The following is a 22,948-nucleotide window of genomic DNA, read 5'->3' as shown; positions in this document are numbered from 1 at the left end:
TTAGGTAAGAAGTATAAATTAATTATTTATAAATTATATACTAAAACAAATTATTTATAAATTATATACTAAAACAAATTATTTTGAAAGTTTTCATCTAAACAAAAAATTTCCATAAAAATGCCGTCTCCATGAAATAATTAGATGTATTGGTTGCAACAGAAGAAATATATATATATGTCAGATTTTAGTACTTAAAAATCATGAATGCAAATGTATGTTTGTTAGAATAGACAATTCCTCTTATCTTTTTTTTTTTACGTTTTGTCTACAATGGTTCCTTAAAAAGGTTATGACTAAAAATTTAATAAAATGATCCAGTACCATTTAATACAAAAATGAACCGTTCTCATGTCAATTTAGTCATTTTATTTTATGAAAGGAAAAAAAAACACCATAACCACTATAGCTAACCTCAAAAATTGAGGTCTTAACACAACTGAAAATGATTGGCTTTAAACTTGTTATAAAAGTGCAGTTGATGTAATAAAGAAACAAAAATAAAATAAAAGATTGGACATAAGAGAGGTCATGCACACGAAGGAGAAAGAGAGGGACAAGGAGAGATGGAGAAAGAAAGACGTAAGTATATTAAATTGTGCCTACACCTTTCATTTTCCACAAGCAAGAATCATAATCTTCTTTGCATTTTTTCACCAATACATCATCATAACATCTGTTAGGCTCACGTCTTTTTCCTTTCCTCCTTTTGTAAATTTTTTTCTTTCTTTTCGTATAATCCCTATCACGTTATATGCTACAAGCCTATATATATCATGCTATACAAACATGTCTACGTTGGGATTTAATGGGCTTAATAGTTTGATTTCTTATAAATGGGCTGAGCGGCGACAACTCTAGGCCCATAATTAAAACGACTGCGGTTTCCATTTTAGAAAGCGCGCTTTTATGTTTGGCGTCGGTGACAGCGACTTTCGTCCGCTTTTTCTTTAAACCGAAGCAACGGTTTTGATCCGTACGAATAAAAAAACCAACGGTGGAGATTACGCGACGAGGAAGTTGACTTATGAGTTACGACCGGTAAGTCTTATAATAGACTAGTAGATAAAATCTCAGCCGTCCATCTATAGATCAACGGTGTCTGTAAAACGTCTAAGCAAAAAAAAAAAAAAATAAGAAAACGATCGTCGTCTCCAAAATTGACTCTTCTGCTAGATCTTCGATCGTCGTCTCCGAATCTCCAGGCGTAATCCCCCTTGGACCTAGCTCTTTTTTGATTCGAGAGTATTATAATCTATTTGAATCAGAATTTAGGGATCTGTAGTAGTTTCGGGGGGCATTTTTGACGACGGCGAGATATGGCCGGGAAGAGTGGAGACTCGGTGTCGATCTCGGTGCCGTATAGGAATTTGAGGAAGGATGTTGAAGTTGAGATGGCGACGAAGCATGGAAACGAACGCGCTTCTTCTTCTTCCTCTTCGTCTTCGTCGTCTTCTCCTTTGAATGGTTCCGATGGTGGTGAACCCGTGGCGAAGGATTGTAGCTTGGTGACGCTGGTGCTTAGCTGTACAGTGGCTGCTGGTGTTCAATTTGGATGGGCATTGCAACTTTCTCTCCTCACTCCTTATATTCAGGTTTCGTTCGTTGCCGCCATTTCTTGTTAGATTGTACGAAGAAGAAACTGGTGATAACAATGAAGTTTAGTGGTTAGGTGACTGTTGTTGATGGCTTATTATATTCACTCGTATATGACATTTGAATTGAATGATGGGAATCTATAACTATAAAGGAGAGTTTTCTCCCTTTTTAGGCTGTCCACGTCATCCGTAAGGAGGGGGCTTTCTTCGCCACGTGTCACCTCATGATTCTGTAAATTAAATCCTCGCTCTAGCCGACGGAGACCAGCCTCTTCATCTTCCTCATTCCCCATTGGAGTAACCCAACTGTTTTGACCTCTTTACGCACACTTTTCGTAACGTTGGCATCACACCTCTTAAAGAGTCATGAAGCCCCTTAATTTTCTGTAGCCATCCAACTGTTGTGATTCCCTCAGCCTTTCACCTTATATATACCTTTATCCCGATCAAAGTTTTCAATTACTCAATTCTTCAACATGTCTCTATTGGCTTGGGGGAAGGCGGAGCTGCGTTTCCGGTAAATCCATGTTTGGGAAGCAAGGAACACAACCGAAGTGGAAATCTTAATTGGGCTATGACTGCTTCTGATCTATGAGCAGGTATGAAATCGAGTTCTTCAAATAATTATTTGCCTACTAATAAATTCCAGTAACTAATATCATTTTAAGACAATGTACTTTCATACATGGGTTCATCTCACCTAACTGTTGTGTAGCTGTTGATGATGAAGGATGAGCATACGCGTAGGGTACGCTTTATTGTTGTTTGTTAGTATCAAACTGTTTTGTTTGGTTAGTCAAGTCATATTATTAAATGATTATGGAAATACACGCAGGTGGGAATGAACATGGTGTCGTGAAGATGAGAGCCGTGTGAAGAGACGTTGTGCCCAGAAATATTTGTCTCTTCCTCAATGTTTATCCGTGGATGATAATCCATCTGATGGTTTACCTTCTTAACAGGTTGCTGCAGGTGGTGCTCACTCAGTAGTTTTCACACGCAAAGGTTATGTGTGGACTTGGGGTCATTCGTGGCCGCCCGGTGACATGTATAGAGACAAATTAAAACTCACACAAAGCCATTTGTGCATTATTTGGCTACTACTTGAATGTTCTGTTTTGGTTTCCTCTATTTAGAAAATAAATATTTGTTCGAGTGTTCAAGGTTTTGAAAACTTCTGTTTTATTGCTGTTGGAGCGTTTCATTATCTGGCTCTTGAAGAAGATGGGAGACTATTGGCACAACCCCTCATCATGTCCCAGTCCAAGGCCTCGACGATCTCAATTAGGTTTGTTTCTTTCTCTTCCTTTTATTGGTTCATTTTCTACTTATCAAAACCTTCAGATGCTTGATCTACAACTTTTTCCCTCTCTATCTCTATCTCTCTTTAGACGTATTTTTAGGTTGATATTGATGCATGTGGATGATAGATATTAGCGCTCATGTTCTCTCAAACGTGTTCTTAATGTTTTTTTTACTCATTCTCACCAATCACCATGTGTTAGATCCTCATTTTCATCAAGAATAATTGTTTGTTTGGTCTTCTAATTTTAACTCGGGTTGGGTGACAATGACAAGAGCAGCAAAATAGCTCCACAGAAAGTTGATATTCTAGCTGACAAAGATATTGCTTAAAATCAAACTTTACTGATCTTGAGATGTCTAAAAGAGGACATCATTCATGTAAAGAAGTATTAAACTTTAATGATCAATAACCTTATTACAAATATTTTTCTTGTGGAGGAACACATTTTGTTGCTTTGACAACAGATGGCAGAATTTTTTTGGTTAGTCCCTTGAAACCCAAAAAACTAACTTTTAGATTTACTTAAAAAGAAAAGAGTCATTTCTAATGATTATGATTTTGATCAGTTTGGTAGAGGAGATCATGGAAGACTTGGTTATGGAAGGACAAATGTTTACCATTTTGATCAGCTTTTGTGATTATGTATGCCTGATTAATGTGTTTTTTTTCCTCTTAGATTTCATGACGTGATCAAGAAAAGGTGATTCGAATTCTTCATCTCCCAAAAAGTGGAGGAAAAATGGGTAACTCATCATTTTAAATTTAGTATCAAAGGAGGCTAATGTTATTGCTATGAACCTTAACAAGAAAAGTGAAGCACTTTCTGTCTTGGGTTATTGGAATACGAGAATAAAGTAAGCTTTTTTGCACCAGTTTACATTGTAAAGCGAATGTTTACCGTACCTTACTCCAAAACTCAGGTCTCTACACTTCTCTTGAACATAAACTATAAATAACTGCATTACAATAAACGTAACTTTCCTTCCAGTGTGATTTTTTTTCCTGTGTATGAAATATAACTTATCATTTCCGAATAGTTGAAGTTTTTTTCAATTTTGCTTAGCTAGCTTTCATGTGACCTTTGTTGGTTTTCTTTGCAGGAAGTGCACGACTTCTGCAATTCATGTGAGGATGTTTGTCACGCATATAGAAAGAAACGTTGGGGAGTTACGAATCCAGATTTGATTGACTAAGTGAGGTGCTGATACAGTTTTTTCGCCTTAATGGATTAAAGTTGGGGTGTTATAATTCTGTATACCAATCAATTTTAAAAATATATAGGCTGTCTTCATATTTATAATCCTTACTGTTAAAAATCTTATGTAATTCCAATTTATCTTAACACCCCTAGCTGATCACTGAGCTACCGGTTACCATCCTCACTTGATTGCTCATGATCAAGGTAACCTTCATCTCATTGAGTCTTCTATTGTATCCATCCGAGGCATCTGTTGACATTGTGCCATCTCTAAAATGAATCAGCACCCTAACAAAAACATGCAATAACCATCTCCCCTTTTCTGACTGTGGTTCTAATATTTCCATGGTCATGCAATCTTCTTGAAATATGTGGACAAGTCTTTGATTGATACGGTATGTTCTTCCCTTCTGTTAGTAATATATACTAGCTCCAAAGTCTAATTTACTTTGGTCCATTGTTATAGACATATTGAACATGTGCATGAATTATCACTATCTAAGTCTGAGAGTGGAGGTGACAAACGCCGCGATGGAGTCGTTGGAAAAAATGCGAGAGGGAAGTAAAGTAACACTGCAGCTGGGGGACATATTACAATACTGTTGATTTCTTCATGAAGCTTCTCCAGCTCTGAGAATGCCTGGTGGTACCAGCACCGAAAAGATCTTTAGGTTGCGTAATTTTACGAGGTGATCTACCCTCCAAGACATCATACCGGGTAGTTTTATTAAAACATCACAGTTTTATCTGCTGCCTTTTGTTTGTGTTTGTTTTTAGCCTTTACCTTATATGCATGAGCTCTTGACAGATGACTATATTTGTTTAGTTATGTAAAGATTTTACTCTTTTGGTGTTATTAAATCCTTTAATTATTTACCAAACGCTTCTTTATTCGAACTGAAATGAACTAAAAGGTCGTCTACTCAGTCCCTCATGGAAGCTATGTACAAAGCATCAAACCATTTAATTAGAATGAAAACAGCGACAACTCTAATGGCTCCGGAAAAAGTGTCTGATATAAACACAGATTCCATTCTACAAAGAAGCTATATTAAATTGAGGACTGCTTTGAGGAATTCAAGTAACAAAAAACATAGGTGATCTTTCAAAATGATGAAAGCTTTGAGAGCTATTGCCTTCACTAAATCATTAAGAAGCCATTTTTCTATCCAGGAAGATCATGTCTTGAGAAGTAAGGAAGCTTCCATGTTCACATTCAACATTTAACTTTATTCTAAATGAAACAAAAAATCCATTCACAATACGAACCCTACAAAAAGGATAAAATCTAATCAAAAGATAAAATATTTAAATATTTTAAAAAACTGAAAAATAATAATCCAATTATATACAGAAATTATATTCATCTCATTCATGAGTAATACACTTAGGTTTAGTATAAAAATTAATTAAAAATTATTCAGTATAATTTAAATTTATTTATGAATAATAGGTCCACAAGATTTCAAAATATTTTAAATTGTTTGGCCTTCAGTAGATCTATTGAAAATTGCAAGTATATCAAAATACAATATTAATGGTTAAATGGTACTCTCTCTGTTCCTAAATATAAGATGTTTAGGAAAAAACACACATATTAAGAAAATTATTTTTTTATCTAGAAAGTATCATTAAACCTATAAAATAATTGTATTCAACCAATTACAAAATAGATTAATAAATATGATTGGTTACATAGTTTTTAATAAAGTAAAAGTTACCTAGAAAATTGAAAACATCTTATATATTGGAACATCAATTTTTTTTAAAAAAACATCCTATATTTAAGAGCAGGGAGAGTATATAATTAGGCTATAAATATCAAGCTAAGCTTAACCATTTCAATAGAAAACCAAACTTTAATGTTCTACACCCAAACAAAATATTGATCAGATTAAATCAAAATTTAGTTTTAATCTGTTTTAATCAATAAAAAATAGTTCAGAAGCAAAATTTTAAAAATATATCCAAAACATATATAAAATAATAAATAATAAACATTAAATCTATGTAATAAAATGTATATTAGGATATCTTATAAAGTTTTTAAGCCTTTATCACCACTTAGAGCTATATATATATAGAAATCTAAGGCAAACTTCAAAAAAACAATTTATGTAAATATATCAATAAAAAAATTATAGATAACATGTGTTAAAAAAATCTATAGATGACGATTTAACATGCTAGATTAGCCAAAGACAATGTGATTTAAGTATTTGGTTAAGGAAATTTTTGAAAAAAAATATTGTTAGAGATACATTTATAATTAAAGATAGAATATATTCAGATATATCACAATCAAACATATAACTTTAACAAAAAATTAAAAAATATTAAAATACTACACATATAATCTCATGCAAATGTAAAAATGAGAACATATTTCTTTTAACAATTAATAACTGAAATGAATATTGAAAATAAAGTAGTACAATGTCATAAAATATAGTTGATTTCAAATAAAAAATTATAAGACGTAAAAATTATAAAAAGGTCAAATTATATATGATTTAATTAGAAACCAAATTATATTTATTCTATTCAATTTAGAATAATTTCAAATATTTTATAAAATTAAGAATATTTAATATAAAATTATTTTATGGTAAATTTACCCGCCCGTAGGGCGGGCCAACCCCTAGTTAAATATATAGTTACGTTTTCATATGGTATCTCAACTGCTTGTGTAAACACGCATCCAAAGTTGCCTATACTGTCCCACCTCCATTGTCTCTTTTCTATAACTGTTAGAAAAAAGAGACTTCCTTTACCTTCCTTCAGAACTAGCGTGCATTCATTGTTGTTGTTGCTGATGAACCCTTTGAGTTCTTACTTGCATTTTGGCTGATTGGTGTGCAGACCCTTGGAATATCGCACGCTTTTTCTTCGTTTATTTGGCTATGCGGCCCTATTACAGGCCTCGTGGTAAGTTTTCAATCTTGTTTTGTTTCCTTTAATTTTTTTTTGAGAATTTGTACAAATTTTCTTGTAAGGAGTATATTTATTTAGTGATGGTGGGGATATTTGTCTCTCATGGGAGTTAAAACTCTGATCAGAAACATTTTGTTGGTACTTATTTGTTTGTTGGTTATTAGGTCCAGCCTTGTGTGGGCATTTGGAGTGATAAATGTACTTCAAAGTATGGAAGAAGACGACCTTTCATCCTCGTGGGATCACTCATGATCTCTATAGCAGTAAGGGGGCAATTGAAGATATGATTTTTTATTTTCTTTAGGATATAGCTGCGTACGTTGTGTTTTATGTATATAAGCTAAACAAAAACTTGCTATTCAGGTGATAATTATCGGGTTTTCTGCAGACATTGGGTATTTGTTAGGAGATACAAAGGAACATTGCAGGTTGCTCTCTTGCTACCCTGCCAATGTCATGTTTTATAAAGAATGTTTAAATTTAAAGTTTTTGACGACTTGATGATATGTATATGTAAATGCAGTACTTTCAAAGGCACACGGACCAGGGCAGCTTTTGTCTTTATCCTTGGGTTTTGGTTGTTGGATCTAGCAAACAACACAGTACAGGTTCAGATCCAATCTAATCTACTAGTTCAATGGTGTTAGTCATTACCTAAATATCCTGGAATGATGTTTTCTGCTTTGGTTTCAGGGACCTGCTCGTGCTCTTCTAGCTGATCTATCAGGTAGTGATAGAAATTTTCCAGACATGTAACAGACTGAAATCTAGAATAGATTGAATTTTCATTGTTTCTGATCTTTAGAATAAAAAACATATGAGATTTCTCTTGCGTTCCTTAGGTCCTGATCAGCGGAATACTGCAAATGCTGTCTTCTGCTTGTGGATGGCTATTGGTAATATCCTTGGGTTTTCTGCTGGGGCTAGTGGACGATGGCAAGAGTAATCTTTGAGATCCTCATTCTCAGAAGCTTGTATTCTATTTCCTCATTTGCAGTTTTGCATTTTTCACCAACTGTTAAATAATCCGAGTATCTTTACTGAGCAGATGGTTTCCTTTCCTAACCAGTAGAGCATGTTGTGCCGCATGTGGAAATCTTAAAGCAGCTTTTCTTCTTGCAGTGGTAAGCAGTATGTTCTTTTTTTCTTACACATGCATCTACCAAACCATGTCATGTTTATATCTCGGGGACCATTTAGTCACAACTCAAGACATATAAAATCTACCTAGTGGGTTTTTGTTCGTATTTTGCAATCTGAATATATTGTTGGATATTTTTCTAAGAGTTGTCATTTTTTCAGGTCTTTCTCACTATATGCACTCTTGTCACAATCTATTTTGCGAAAGAGATTCCTTTGGCAAGCAGTAAGCCCACACGCATACCAGATTCTGCACCTTTGCTGGATGATCTCCAGCCTGAAGGCCTTGAGCACTCAAAATCGAACCATGGTGCTGCCAATGGGATTAATTATGAGAGAGTGGAACGTGATATGGATGGGCATCTTGAAAAGTCAAACAATGAGCATCAAGATGAGACCTTCATTGATGGCCCTGGATCTGTTCTAGTGAATTTGCTAACCAGTTTAAGGCATTTGCCGCCTGCTATGCACTCTGTTCTTATCGTAATGGCTCTAACATGGGTGAGTACCAAATAAAACATTATGGTATATCTTTATATCGGTCATCACCTTTGCGACATTGTTTCCTGTTCTTAGATCCTTTTATATATTGATTGTTGTCGTCTTCCTTGCAGCTATCGTGGTTCCCCTTCTTTCTGTTTGATACAGATTGGATGGGAAGAGAAGTTTACCATGGTGATCCAACGGGAGATAGTTTGCGCGTGGAACTTTATGATCAAGGTGTTCGGGAAGGTGCATTTGGCTTGTTACTAAACTCTGTAAGGATCAGTGTAACAACATTATGGTATGCTTACACCAGTCACTCAGTTATTGAATTTTCTTCTTCCTGGTTTCTGTAGGTTGTCCTTGGGATCAGCTCATTCTTGATTGAACCAATGTGTCAGCGGATGGGTGCACGAGCTGTATGGGCTCTGAGCAATTTTACAGTATTCGCATGCATGGCAGGAACAGCTCTTATTAGCTTGATGTCTTTGAGGGATAACTCTAAAGGAATTGAACATATAATAGATGGAAACGAAACAACAAGAACTGCAGCCATAATCGTTTTTGCACTCCTTGGTTTTCCTCTAGCTGTATGTATTTTATATAAGCCGGAACCCTCTTTTTAAAATTCTTGTTGCAACATTTCTTTAAATATGTGATGATAGAAGCATCCTTTGTTTTCTTTTGTGCAGATCACATACAGTGTCCCTTTCTCTGTCACAGCAGAAGTCACTGCTGATTCCGGTGGTGGTCAAGGTCGGTGTAAAGCTTCAACCCATTCATAGCTTTGCGTCTTAGATTTCAAAGTACCAAATGGTTACATCACTCTTTTTGAATTTTGTTCTCAATGTAGGTTTGGCTATAGGAGTGTTGAACCTTGCAATCGTTATCCCTCAGGCAATCTCTCAAATCTAACTACACTTAACTTGATTACCTTTGTATAACGCTGCTCAAGTCCTGTTGCTAAGTGACTAAATATGGTTTGAAACAGATGATAGTCTCGCTTGGAGCGGGTCCATGGGATGCATTGTTTGGAGGAGGAAACTTACCTGCGTTTGTTTTGGCGTCTGTTGCTGCTTTTGCTGCCGGAGTTATTGCTTTGCGTAGCCTTCCCACACTATCTAGTTCTTTCAAGTCTACTGGTTTCCATATCGGGTGAAAACTTTTAAACCGGGACTCCAATACAAAACCGAGCCACACAGTTTTTTTCATGAGGTATAGACTTAAAATTCAGATTCTTTTTGTTGGCCATGTTCTCGTCTCTCGACATATATGTATGTAGGTTTTGTACATTTTTAGTTTTGTTGTAATGTAACGACACAACAATGGGACTATAAATTTACAAATACACCTCTTTTATCACTTGAAAGGTACAATTATCTTCGTTATTTTGAATCACTTCAAAGAGTTTCCCTCCCTAAAAAATAAAATACTAGGTAATATTGTTTTTTGGTTAATATGTTATGTAAGTTTACCAAACATTTACTGTTTGTTTGATCGTATTTGTTAAAATTTCATATATACATAATATAAAACAAGCAATATACGACTACTGTAATGACTCCTTGCTGTACGCAAATTCTTATTTTAGTATCTCTATTATATTATTGAGAAATCAATTTCCTACGTGTCACACTCACGTTAATTCTTACGATGGTTGATTACTGAGGTACTCTTAATGAAATTCAAATATTACATTTAATTACCATTATTAAAGATTATTTTCCTTTTTAGTATAGTTTATGTATTATATTTTTACAAACAACATATATTATAAAAGGGAAATATTTAAAAATTTAAAAACAAATTTATAAAAATATTTATTTATATATAATGTGGTTTCACAAAATAAGAAAGTTAACGAAAATAATACTGATATGCAGAAAAAATAATATTCCATATGCCATTTAAACATAATCTTAATTCTTAGATAACATAAACTATATTTTCAAAGTAATAAATCGAGATAACTTTAGTTAACTAAAAATGTTTTATAATTACTATTATTGAGATGTTTTATTCATTTTTGCTTAATCTTTAGTTGAATAAAAATATTATATAGTTACAAAAATAAAAATGTATCTATAAAAATATTTCACTTATATAAATCTTTATTTTACTAAATATTCCATTTTATTTTTAATTTTTTATTATATATTTATGTAATCCAGTAACATAATAAAGTACCTAAGAAAATCTGACTTTGAAGATGATTTATATAATTTTAAGTTTAACATTTATAAATCTGAAGTGTAAAATAACTTAGAATTTACAAATATTTTTAATTATTGTTTTTTTTTTTTTGACAGCAAACAATTTACAGATTCATATTGACTCTGTAAACCAAATTGGAAACTCTGCATAAAATTTGCCGGTTATTTTTATTAATGCAACTTCATACTGATCATTGTTTTTTCCCTAATATATCAACATATATCAAATAATTAAAATATTACCAAAAGATACTTTCACATTTAAGATGAAAAACTGAACTAAGAAAACATACAAAACCAGTCCAATTTTGGCTTAACAAGAATCAAACATAGCTAAACTTCAATTTGATGGAGTATATATGTAACTTTAATATACTCACAAAATGAGTAAATAAACTAATCCAATTTCTTATGTCCAAAAATAAAGGTTTAATTAAAATAAAACTCTTTTATATTTATAGTAACAGTTTATTTATTTTTGTACATATAAATTATGGGATACCTTAAAACATAATAATAAATAAAAATAAAATAATAACTAATTTTCATGGGTTAGTTCCTTTGTACAATACACTATGTTAATACTCGATAAATTAATAAATTTCGTCGGTCCCAACTTGGGCCGGTGTAAAATATGACACAAATCGATAAAATAATAAGATAATAATATTTTTAAAACTCCAATGTAAATATATAGTCCCATTAAAATCATAAATTAATAATTTATCTCTATATATATTTTATATAAGTAGAAACAAAAAATTATATTGTTGGTTTTATATTCACAATGAAAATACTTCTATTTTACTTAATATTTTAATATATTTTGATAATATTTAGTAAAATTATATCGAAAACCACATAACAATTTTATGAAACATAAAAATATACACCAAATAAGATAATAAAATAATATGAAAGTCAAATTTATAATATTTAAATAATTTATATACGGTAAAATCAAATATTTTCTTTTTTTATTAATAAAAATATTCAAAAATAGAAAAAAAAATCTTTAAAAAAGAAACTTTTGTAAATTAAAATCTCTATAAATTAATAAAATTTTGAAGTTCCAACATTATTAATTTATAGAGGTTCTACTGTATATATGTGCATAATATTTCAAAATATTATATTCATATTTATTTATGTAATTTTGAATCGATCAACACTTTATCTTATTTTATATATTTTATTTTCAAAACAAATATTATATACAAAATCACATTCCTAACTGAAAATAATATGATATTATTTAAAATTATATTTATACATATAAATTAAAAAAAAATTCAAAATGTAAATAAGATATTAGTTATTTTTTTATATTTACTTTATAATATGGAATCAAAATGTGATAGGAAACCCCCACACATGTCTATTCGTGTAAAATTATTTACTCTATTCATATTATGTTATACATATCTTATTAAAAATTATTTACTCTATTCATATTATGTTATACATATCTTATTAAAAATTATTTACTTATCTAAGAGAACAACCAATCTAAATAAAAATAGCGAAATTAATCAAAATATAAATCTATTTAGAAAAAATAATATTGTAGTTAAATTAGGGGGAATAGATGCAATGTAATATACTCAAATGATAACTATATATCTAAAATTATATGTCTAACTAAAACAAAATAATATTATTAATATGAATTATAAAAATATTTAACATTGAAAATAAAAATATTAATCAATTATTATAATATATTTAATTTAAAATATTTAAATCTGTGCATGAGCACGAGAGAATCACCTAGCATCTATATATATAACAAAGTATTTAAATCGAACTAGTCTCATAAAGATGTACTATAGTCATGAACAAACAATAGCCTCAATAGTGAAAATTATTAAATATTTTTACAAGTTTAATGGACCGAATAAAAAATAAAAATGTGAATATAATTTTTATAAATTTAATGTGTGAAATTCTAAGGTAAAATAAATGTTAGATTTTGTATGGCAAATGACCCTCATATTTTGCAAGTCATAGGTGGGGTAAAATATTAGATTTGTCTACATAAAAAATAATTAGGCTAAGTTGATGACTAAAATAAATCTATTTGGTGATAAATGACTTAAACTAAGTAAATTTGGTGACTAAACTAACTTATGGATTAAGCTCAATCAACTTGGTGACATATTGCTAAGTTAAGTCCACTTAGTAACTAACCCAAGATAAGTTTCTAGAACAATATTGGGTTGAATATTGCAAACAATATTCCTAAAACGATTTTATAAATGGTTTTACAATGGTCTGAAACGTTTCTGTTAATGCTCTCTAGCTATTTGGCATAATATTTTGGTATTAAAGACGAATCATATTTAGAAAATGATTTACACAAAATTCTTTGAAAGGTTTCGGATTTCGTTTTTCTAAAATTTAAAATGATATACATGATTAAAATAGCTTTCAAGAAACGTCTTTTGGCAGTTTCTGAAAACGACTATTAAAAATTGAAGGACACATTTCAGTGATTTAAATTGTTTACTCTAATTTAAGTCACAATACTTACTAAGATTTGAGTTTTGTATACTTCACAATAACTAACGTCAATGGGGCGAATGGTGACTCAACAAATGAGCCGACAGCCTAACCCGAGAATGGTTAACCACAGAACACTGTTTACGTAAGTTCTGGTTGTTCCTAGCAACGTAAATGGACTTCAGCCCAATTAATTTGATGTATGAACTTCAAGCAGTGGCAGCAAAGAATGCACTTCTTTCTGACTACTCTGAAACTGGCTAGGTATCTTACTGAAGTCAAACCAGTGCTACATGCGACAGTACTGATCTAAGGGTGCTATATGCGATAACACTGATCTAAGGGAACTAGCTAGCTTTGACGCATGGAAGTGTGGTGACTTCCTATGCAAAGGTTATATCAAAAATTGTTTGGTGGACCAATTTTTCAATGTATACAATAAGGTCGAAACATTCAAACATCTATAAGATGCTTTGGAAAAAAAATCAAAATTTACAATGTAGATTCGAAGAAATTTGCTACAACAAAATTTCTTAATTTTGTGAAGGTGGACTCAAGACCTATCATGGATCAAATTCATGAGCAACAATTGATCTTTCAAGATATCACATATGAAGTTATGAATCTCTGTGAAATTTTCACTGTGAATTGCTTCATTGATAAGCTTCTTCCAAACTGGAAATACTTCAAAAGTTATCTTGTTTACAAATAAAAACTTTTTGATTTTGGCAAACCTGATAACCTAACTTTAGAATCTAAAACATGATAAAAATAGATCTTTCGTACTCATGATGCTAATGTTACTAAATACATGAATAAAGATAAATAAAAGAAAAAGATTTCAAAATTTTGGTCTGAAGGTTGCTTAACAAGCACTTAAGAGCTTCAAGAAACAAAGTTCAACCTCCCATAAAAAATAAGCTAGGTGGTGTGACGATTTTGGCAACCTCCCATAAACATCATATGATTTGATAAGTTTCTAAGTTCCACCAAAATCTCCAGTCTTTCTAAAGTAAGTTTTGAGAGCATAGCGCAGATGTTACATTCGCATATTTTGTTTCGGGTGATGTAAACAGTCTCTACGGACGATTTATTAAGTTAAGAAAATATATCAAATTTCGACTATATATTCGTCTATTTTCTTAATGGTTTTCGAACATTTCAACGCCTTATATTATTGTTTCCAACTCGTTTGTTGTGTAATTTTTCATTTTGGATTCTCGCGTCCTAACAAAACAAAAATAAACCAAATAAAAGATATTTTGGGTGACTAAAGTCAGTTTACAACTTTACGTAGACAATGTGTCCATAAATGATAAATGACCATATATCGTGGATTCTTGAGATGCCCCTTTAATGAAACAAAACAAAATAGTATTAAATGCCTTCATATCTTCTTTGAAAACTCTTTGTCCACTTTCTCTTCATATATTTTTGGTTTGTTCTTCTCATTCACTCTCTATAGACCATCTCCCTCCCTCCCTCCCTCTCTGACTGTATACACTTTCTCAGAAGATTGATCTATGGCCAAGGGAAGAGGCACTGTATCATGCTCGGCTCGTGCTATAGTAGCTTTGATGGTTATCTCAGTGTTGGTGCTTCAGTCTTATTACGTTCAAGCTTCGACTTACATTGTTGGTGATTCTTTGAAATGGGCCTTTAATGTTGTGGACTGGCCTAAAGGCAAACATTTTAAAGCCGGTGATGTTCTCGGTATACATAACTTTACGTCCTTAACTTAAGCTTTGATAGTATTCTATTGTTTTGCTACACCTACACATTTACCACAAGCAATTAAGTTTTTGCTGCCCGCCCTAGATATGTCTAAACTGTGTTTTTTAACCAAGACTGCATGTGCAAAATCATCGTTTAAGTATTTATAAGTATCATAGTCTGCAAACATTTTCATTTATTTACAATTTCAAAAATTTGTTGTAGTGTTTAACTATAATCCGAGTTTTCACAACGTGGTCGTGGTGGATAGTGGAGGGTACAACAATTGCAAAACTCCGGCAGGTGCGACAACATACACTTCAGGCAAAGATCATCTAACTTTGTCTAAAGGACAAAACTTCTTCATCTGCAATTTTCCAGGCCATTGTGAAGGCAATATGAAAATTGCAGTCACTGCCGTTTGATTTTCATCATGCATTCAAGATAGTACTATGATCTTCACTTTGTCTATGTTCTTAAGAAAAATATATTAAGCATCCAATAAATTTTGCATCATTAATTAGTTACCCTGTTTTTATCTTTCTTCTGATAAATATCTGGTTCAATATCCGCAGAAGATAGATATAGCTTGATAATTTGGAGGATCCTTCGTTACTTTGTAGATTCTAAAATAGAAAAGCAGAAATCATAAACGTGATATAAATTAGAACTTCACTAATGGACTTTGTGATAACGTAAGCCCAGATATTGCTGTAGTACACTGGCCATCAATTGAACATGTTAGTGTATTAATATTTGAAGTTTTTGTATTAGAAACTTTCGGGCAAAATTTTAAAATAGAAATTCTTGCTGTAAATCTATTCTGAATACAGTTTATATGAAAAATATGAACACACCCATTCAAGCTTTGGGACGCCCTCTGCATATTGAATGAGTACGACCACGCATTAAATATATAACAACTACTTAGATTCCACAATTTAAAATTTATTTCATGTAAGAAGAAATTAAAATGTTTAAACTAACTGGTTGAAACATTACTAATATAAAAAACCACAATCCAGACTTCTTTAGAAATTGATCTAAGCTATCATTCATATCCAACAAAACAAAAGAATGTCGTTCGAATTAGAAACTAGTCTAGCTAGGCTGTTAGAGCATCATTATCCATGGTTTTTTAGGACACGGTTCTTAGGGAAATATAAGAAAATGTTTCTCAGTAACCGTGGATAATGATGCTTTTATATGCCATGTTGACCATATATATACCGGTGAAGTTAACCTACATTGGATTCCAAAGTATAGCTAGGTGAGTCTTTTTTTTTTGAAACACAGCTAGGTGAGTCTATTTTCTTTTTTTTTGAACAACTGCTAGGTGAGTCTATATAAAAACAAGAGTTTGGTTGTGAGAATTTGCTTTAATGTCTGACACATTCTCACCAAAACTGAGGCAGTCTTCTCCATTTTCCTTGATCATTATGCTTTTCTTTGCAAATATATGCTTTTCTTTGCAAATATTATATGATTATGAGAAATAGTTCAAAAATATATATTATATGATTATACTATATATGTATCATTTGTTTTTGTTTTTAAGAAATGCTTCCTTTTGTTCTTACGTTTCGTTTTATATTTATGTAGACATTGCGTGTATACATACACAAATAAATTTCATTATTATTGTCATTTTTTTGTCTGGTTTCACTAAACCAAATTGATCATATCTAGCAATTTTTTGTACATATATATCATATCCAAAATATACAGTTTATCTGTATAATCCGTAAGGAGTTGAACCAAAATCCAAAAACTTATGTATACATTATATGTGAGATTGATGAAGTCTTATAGATCAACTTGCCACTATTTAATTAAGTGGTGGTGACATTGAATCAGCTAAAAATTCGAAATAATTTGTTATATCTAGCTCTATAAAATACAGTAAATGAAATATTCAATATATAGTTATATTCATTCAAATTAAACGACTAGTCGGGTGTTTAAAATTTGAATGACCTCTTAACTATAAAACTTACCACTGTTTCATTCACGTAATGCCGTGATTAAACATTGGTGGGGGAATACATATACGAGTGATGTATATATACTAATAAACGCACACACGGTGTGTACATAAGCTAGAGAGTGTATGGGCGGTGGAATCTTGAAAAAATAAAAAATGATTGGTGGATTGATTTAACATAAAGAGAAAAGGGCCTCTCAGCTGTTGATAAAGACGCAATATTTGCAGAATTATCATAGGTTAAAGCTTTAAGCCACATGCATGGCCACATTGTGTATACATGTACATGTTTTCTTACACATTTACATGATTTATTACATGTGCCCTGTTTATAAATACATGTATGTCGTGTCCAGTGGCGGAGCCAGAAAATTTTTGTATTGGAATCGGAAAAAAAAATCAAAAGCAAAATGTATAAATGACCAAAAAACTACAAATATATTACTCCAAAAATATACAAATATACTCGACGCTCACTCATAGCTTAATTTTTTTTAAGTTTGTTTATTTTTTAATATTTCTATATTATAAACTATTTGAGTCTAAATCTAATACAATTTGGGCTTAAACTAATTTATTAACAATGTTTAAAATTAAAAAAATATGTTTAGCGATTTAATAAATTTTTGTAATTATAGAAAAATAAGATTAAAACTGATATTAATCCAAAGTTTTAAAAATAAAAATATATTAGTTGGAATAAAATTTTGTATTTAATGTTTTGTAATAATTTTTGTGGGTCAAATTTATTTTTTAAGTGGAGTCAATACAAAAATTATACAAATTTTATCTAAAAGATTTTTTTTTTTTTTAAAGAAGTGGGGTCAGCTGACCCCCACTTACTAAGCTGCCGCCCCCCCCCCCCCCCCCCCCCTCGTGTCCATACATATCCATTCGTTTCATGTACATATTCGTACGTAAAGTTAAGTAGTTAACTACTTTTATTGGATAATTAATAGTATAACTCTTTGGGCAAATAATGGTTTATGTTTATGAAACAAAAAGCTGTTTTGGTCAAATGGTCAAAGTGACAAGTGACAACTAACCTTAAACTATGCACTTGTGTCATCTATAATAATAATTTGGGGTTTTCTCTCACCTCAGCTATCCACGTCTTTTTTTTTGTGTGGGCATATGTCGCCACGTGTCGGCTCTTAACTGGTTACTTCTTTTTTAATTTTTTTTGGGCTGCGGCGTCTTCTTATTTGTTTAATGATCGCGGCCCATCTGAAGCACGCCTAGGGTTTCAACGTCTTGTCTTTGTCTTCGTCTTCTACCTTTTCACACCGACCGCGAGACCACACAGAGATTCGAGGCTGTTCAGTATGCCTAACGCCTCCGATTTCAATAACTTTGCAACTTAACTCCACCTCACCCCTTTTAATCCACTCCTTCCACTTCAATTGTGCAATCAATACATCTCTTCGGGCTGACCAAGAGGCTTTACCGTTTCCTATGTTCAAGGTTTCTTATAAGAGAGATAGTACTAAAAGAGATGTGGGTTTCAAGCTCGAAAGCTGTGGTGGCTAATAGGATGCCTTGGATGAATGCACGTGGAGACAAAGATAAACTCAGTTCCAGTAACCGTACTGATTTCCCGATTCAATAAAAGACTACACATAACCTGCTAGAGTTGATGAGACCAGTGAGGTTTTACGCAACGGTTGATTTGGTTCAACGGTTGATTCAGACATTGATAGTCATCAGCTATTGAAGGGTTCCAAGGTTTCCATGAAACTGAAAGGGTGGGTATCTTGATATGTTTCCTAATGTAGATCACCAACATAGAGGTGGGGTAAGGCTGCAGCCTCTAGAAAGCTCTAAGGATTCAGAGGAAGATGGGCCGAGACAAAATGGATCATCTGCAGAGACTTATATCTTGGAAATGGATAAACTTTAGACAATACATATTTCAGGTATATTGAAAGTCTTTTCGTTAACCGAGTATTTTGTCTATTGTCATACGTTTTTGTTTATTATTCTTCCTGGCAGAATCCAATGTTTTTACTAATTACCTTCAAATCAGACTCTCTTTTCTTAAATGATCGTCTTTCATGTGTTTTTCTTTCATTCTGCAGGTTAAAGAAAAGCATAGAACCGTCAGTGTGTGTGAGATGCTTTCCATCCTTTGTCGAATTCATCTTCTCTCTGACAACCATTGTCGGCAATTGAGTGACAGAGAGAGAGTATAGACGTTAAGGTGAATATCAGACCTGAGCTAAGGTTCATAAATCAAATGAAACATAGCTTTCTTATCCTTTTTGAGTCATGGTGGATGAGTATGAAGTTAGCTGGTAAGTTTGATTTAATATGGTTGCAACTTTTAAGATTTCCGCGATCTGTGTCTTGACGTTCTTAAAACTTGCAGTGATGATGGTACTTGAATCATGTTCAGGGGAGATTCACCCGTTTATATTCAGTCCCCAATGGAGGGAATGGAGGACATCTTGACCAGCCAAGTCATGTGAGATCACATACCTATATAAGAGGTTTCTTCCAACTTTTAACGCCTCAGCTTCTGAATCTTTCTTACTCTCACTTTTCTTCTTCTCATGTTATCAGCTGCACTACATTTTCATCTTCCTATCTTGAGATTCTCTCCATATGTATGCTGATGGAGTTTGCCATCTTTGGCAATCATGCAACAGTGTATTTGCCGATATAATGATTTGGTTTTCTAGACGAAGAAGATTTCCTTCTGGTGTTTGGTCTGAGAGGGAACACTGCACACTATGGAAACAAAATCCTCAACACAAATATTGCTTTGAAGGTAGAAGCAATACAACATCTAATAGTCAACTTGAAGATCATAATATTCTGGAGAAGATACTATTTCTAATGGTTCCAATCTTCTCAGTATTTTTTAATAATATTTGTTAAACTATTGCTGTTTAAGTCAATGATAATATCCTCTTGATAATTTGCTATACTTGTGTATATATTTAATTTTTTCTGACAATATATGATACATCTTATGTGACGAATTCTTTTGATAAATCCATTGAACAATTAATAAATCACCAAACTTTGAAGATAAATCCTATTTTTTTTGTTCATATATCAAATATTAAAACATATATTATTACCTTATATCCGACTTTAAAAAAGTTATATAAAATTTAAAAACGAACCGAATCTTCAACATTTTACTAAAAATTATCTGATTTATTAGTATTATTACATATAAAATACAAATACTATTCAAAATTCTTATAAGTAATCACTTATTTGTAAATAATCGTTTATGCGATTTTTGGTATATTCAAAGTTGCAAAATTTTAAATATATAAAAGCTATTCACCAAAAACTAAAACGAATAGGAACATTAATTAATTTCATGAAAATTTACCAACATCAACAAATTAAATTCTAGAAACAGTAAATTCACACCGAAAAAAATTGTGAGAACAAAATAGAAAATGCTACAAATCTACAAATTCACTACTTATTGCATATATCTATTTTAATCATTTCATAAAAATAAAGAATGTCATTTTAAAAAGCATATAATAGTTACAAGTATCATTAAACAACTTGATAAAACAAATTAGAAAAAACATATATAAAAGTAGATGACAGAAAATAAAATAGATTTATAAAAAGATATACACTATCAAAGTAAAGTAGAACATAGCCTCACTAAAATAATCTCAAAATTTAATTTATGAAATTTAGTTAATTGCACAAAATATACTTTGGATATCGTAAACTCAAAAATTAATAGAAAGAAATGATAAAAATAAAGTAAAATACATAATATATAGCCAAATATTTTTTTAAAAATAAAATAGATGTTAAATAAAATAAATAAACTTCCCGCAGGAAGCAACGAACGATGATTTACAGGGAGTGATGAGTGACTGATAGGGTCTTAAATGTAATTTCGTTATTTGGCTCAATTTTGGAATCTTAACCATTAAATGATGGACGTGGCTCTGGGTATTTTAGTGTGCATAATTGTTTCCTTCATACTCTGTTACATTGTCTGTCATTTTAATTGAAATGTTTTTCTGCATATGCTTACAACAAAGGTTTACAGTGATATAGTAGGAAGTGTTAACTATGTTATTCCTGAAGTATCAAAATGAAATTACAGAAAGAATATCGATATTTGGAGTGTAGAGATTATTGTATACATCCTACTTCGTGGTCTCTTTTTTGGGTTTGTAATATAAAGGTAACATATTCTTTGATTATTATATTTTATTTAATTATGTAATTAATATATGTTTAACAATGCTTTCGTTGTTATAACTATATAAAACTGATAGAAAATGTTTGATGAGCTATGAATTATATGCTTTTATTCAATACAACTAACACTAAAAAGTTGCAGAATAAAGTTGCTTATTCAGGTGATAATTTGTTTGACCAAAAAGTTTCTTATTCAGGCTTTAGTTGATGAAAAGAAAAAAACAATTCACTGAATACTTATATACGGTTTGGTTCATCTTGATTTCCAGATCATTAATGGTTACACTACATTTAAGCTTTTGTTGTTTAATTACAGTTCGGTTCACTTTAGCTTTTTTACTAAATTATTTGATCTGAAGCGGTACGTAACCAAAGTAAAAAACTATTAAAAGTATCATATTCTATCAGTTTCAAAAATACTAATTTATAAAAATATTTAAAATAACATGAGAATAATTTTGTTATTAAATAGTGTTCAACAAAAGCCATAATAATTAACAGAACATAATAAGAAAAAAAAACTAAAGATTAATTAAAATTTCATAATTATGAACTGAAAAAAAAAATATTCTACTATGTTTATTATTTGTTAGTTTATAATATTTTTTTCTATTTAGAATATATTTTCAAAAAAATGTTTCATAAAATAAAAAATAATAATTTTCAGTTTAGAGTATTTTTTAAGAAATGCTTCATAAAATATTTTCATAAAATTATACACCCCGCCCGTAGGACGGGCCAACCACTAGTATAAATATATCTTGTTCTTTTCTGTCTTTCTTAATTATTTGTTATTTCAAAATATAAAAAAAATCCCAAAAATTAATACTAGTATAGTATGAAAGAAGTTGACAAAAAAAAAAGTATAGTATGAAAGAAACTTCACACCCTCCAAGAAGTATAGTTAATTAACAACAAAAGATTATTCATTAAACTAATTGATGGTGTTTTAGTGGCCTCCATCATTTATTAAGTTTCATTAGACATGTTCTTATTGATGAATGCAAATTCAGGTGACAGCTGTTGCAGCTTGGATTGTCCAAAACCTCTACCAGTTTCATTTATTTTGTATACTTACATATATAACACTCCTCACTTAGTCACTTAGATCATAGTTTTGATAAATAGTTGGATCTGAAATTATGATGATTTAGGCCCAATTAACGAAACTTTAGTTAAGCAAGCTAAGATTAAGATAGGCATCGGATTCCTAGAAAGCTTGTGGGCATAGGGAGAGCGTGCATGAGGTAATATATGTTAAAAGTCATACTATTAAGTAAAAGAACAGAAAATAGACGAAAGAAAAACAAAAGGTTAGGGTTTTAGAAAATTCGGTTCAAGTTTCTAAAGTGAGGTGCCCACACGGTTGTAGGAATCCCAAGCAATTCAACATCTATAAATCATTTTTTACATTGCTAATATTGATTTTAAGAATGCTCAAATTACTTTCTTTGCACACGTGGGACAGATGAATGTGTTTTTCTTCCCAGTGTTGTCTTTATTTTATTTCCTGTTAACTTTGTATGATGAATGGAAAAACAAAAAGACAAACTCATGATGATAAGGGAGCGGCCTAATACCCAAAAATAAGAGCATAAAACCTTATGCAGTAGACAAAAGTGTATATAAAACTCTTCTTAATATTTTGGTCAAAAGATATCAAATTAAAAGAAAGTACGATCG

General features: G+C 31.4%; 2 protein-coding genes across 3 annotated transcripts; both read left to right on the top strand.

Moving 5' to 3' along the window:
- Positions 1-507: 507 nt before the first annotated feature.
- LOC106411317 (sucrose transport protein SUC3) lies at positions 508-10,021 on the top strand. 2 transcript variants are annotated; one of them, XM_013852058.3, is made up of 14 exons: positions 508-1,595; positions 6,965-7,030; positions 7,201-7,299; positions 7,400-7,464; positions 7,560-7,644; positions 7,730-7,763; positions 7,879-7,978; positions 8,085-8,160; positions 8,339-8,677; positions 8,791-8,934; positions 9,016-9,249; positions 9,352-9,415; positions 9,513-9,556; positions 9,651-10,021. In XM_013852058.3, the coding sequence occupies exons 1-14, from the start codon at positions 1,320-1,322 to the stop codon at positions 9,816-9,818; spliced, it is 1,794 nt and encodes a 597-aa protein (XP_013707512.1). In that variant the 5' UTR covers positions 508-1,319; the 3' UTR covers positions 9,819-10,021. The 2 variants fall into 2 exon arrangements, with proteins under 2 accessions (XP_013707512.1, XP_013707513.1); XM_013852059.3 differs by having other exon boundaries at positions 1,199-1,595; positions 7,425-7,464.
- Positions 10,022-14,737: 4,716 nt separating this feature from the next.
- LOC106409511 (basic blue protein-like) lies at positions 14,738-15,610 on the top strand. The gene is made up of 2 exons (XM_013850136.3): positions 14,738-15,087; positions 15,313-15,610. Exons 1-2 carry the CDS (start codon positions 14,898-14,900, stop codon positions 15,510-15,512), a joined length of 390 nt encoding a protein of 129 aa, XP_013705590.2. The 5' UTR covers positions 14,738-14,897; the 3' UTR covers positions 15,513-15,610.
- Positions 15,611-22,948: the final 7,338 nt, after the last annotated feature.

This window comes from Brassica napus, chromosome C7 (genome assembly GCF_020379485.1).
Source record: "Brassica napus cultivar Da-Ae chromosome C7, Da-Ae, whole genome shotgun sequence".
Taxonomy (NCBI): domain Eukaryota; kingdom Viridiplantae; phylum Streptophyta; class Magnoliopsida; order Brassicales; family Brassicaceae; genus Brassica; species Brassica napus.
This window is presented reverse-complemented; position numbering and strand designations above follow the sequence as displayed.

What these genes read in the sequence shown, in the direction of transcription:
- LOC106409511 (XM_013850136.3), top strand. Translation starts at nt 14,898, where the DNA reads ATGGCCAAGGGAAGAGGCACTGTATCATGCTCGGCTCGTGCTATAGTA. An exon ending in TAAAGCCGGTGATGTTCTCG is followed by an intron (nt 15,088 to 15,312) that starts GTATACATAACT and finishes AATTTGTTGTAG; the next exon opens with TGTTTAACTATAATCCGAGT.
- LOC106411317 (XM_013852058.3), top strand. Translation starts at nt 1,320, where the DNA reads ATGGCCGGGAAGAGTGGAGACTCGGTGTCGATCTCGGTGCCGTATAGG. An exon ending in GCTAGTGGACGATGGCAAGA is followed by an intron (nt 7,979 to 8,084) that starts GTAATCTTTGAG and finishes TTTACTGAGCAG; the next exon opens with ATGGTTTCCTTTCCTAACCA. An exon ending in TCCTTGGTTTTCCTCTAGCT is followed by an intron (nt 9,250 to 9,351) that starts GTATGTATTTTA and finishes TCTTTTGTGCAG; the next exon opens with ATCACATACAGTGTCCCTTT.